The sequence below is a fragment of the Eimeria mitis genome, genomic scaffold, assembly GCF_000499745.2.
Source record: "Eimeria mitis Houghton genomic scaffold, Emh_scaff2035, whole genome shotgun sequence".
Lineage (NCBI taxonomy): Eukaryota > Apicomplexa > Conoidasida > Eucoccidiorida > Eimeriidae > Eimeria > Eimeria mitis.
The window spans coordinates 5,979-6,204 of NW_013570358.1; the positions used below are offsets into that span (position 1 = coordinate 5,979).

General features: G+C 62.4%; 1 protein-coding gene across 1 annotated transcript in view; it reads right to left on the bottom strand.

Annotated features, from left to right (window-relative positions):
- EMH_0047620 (uncharacterized protein) overlaps positions 1 to 226 on the bottom strand; it is a gene marked incomplete at both ends in the record, with an annotated part of 1,665 nt that overhangs the window by 899 nt on the left and 540 nt on the right. Inside the window, 2 exons of the mRNA XM_013496306.1 lie at positions 1 to 108; positions 219 to 224. Coding sequence (XP_013351760.1) covers positions 1 to 108; positions 219 to 224 — 114 coding nt within the window. The remainder of the gene's footprint in view (positions 109 to 218; positions 225 to 226) is intronic.

Below are 226 nucleotides of genomic sequence, written 5' to 3' on the forward strand. Positions count from 1 at the left end.
TGCTGCTGCGGTTGCGGCTGCGGCTGAGGGGGAAGGTGTTGTTGCTGCTGCTGCTGCTGCTGCTGCTGCGGGGAGGGGGGGGCTGCAGCAAGTCCGTGAGATCGTCGTCTTCAGGCAGCAGCGCCAGAAACTCAGCAGCAGACAGATGACGCGGAACAGCAGCAGGGCAAGCATCGGCTGATGCGCCAGCTGCACAGACAGAGACACACAAAACACACAGAGATGG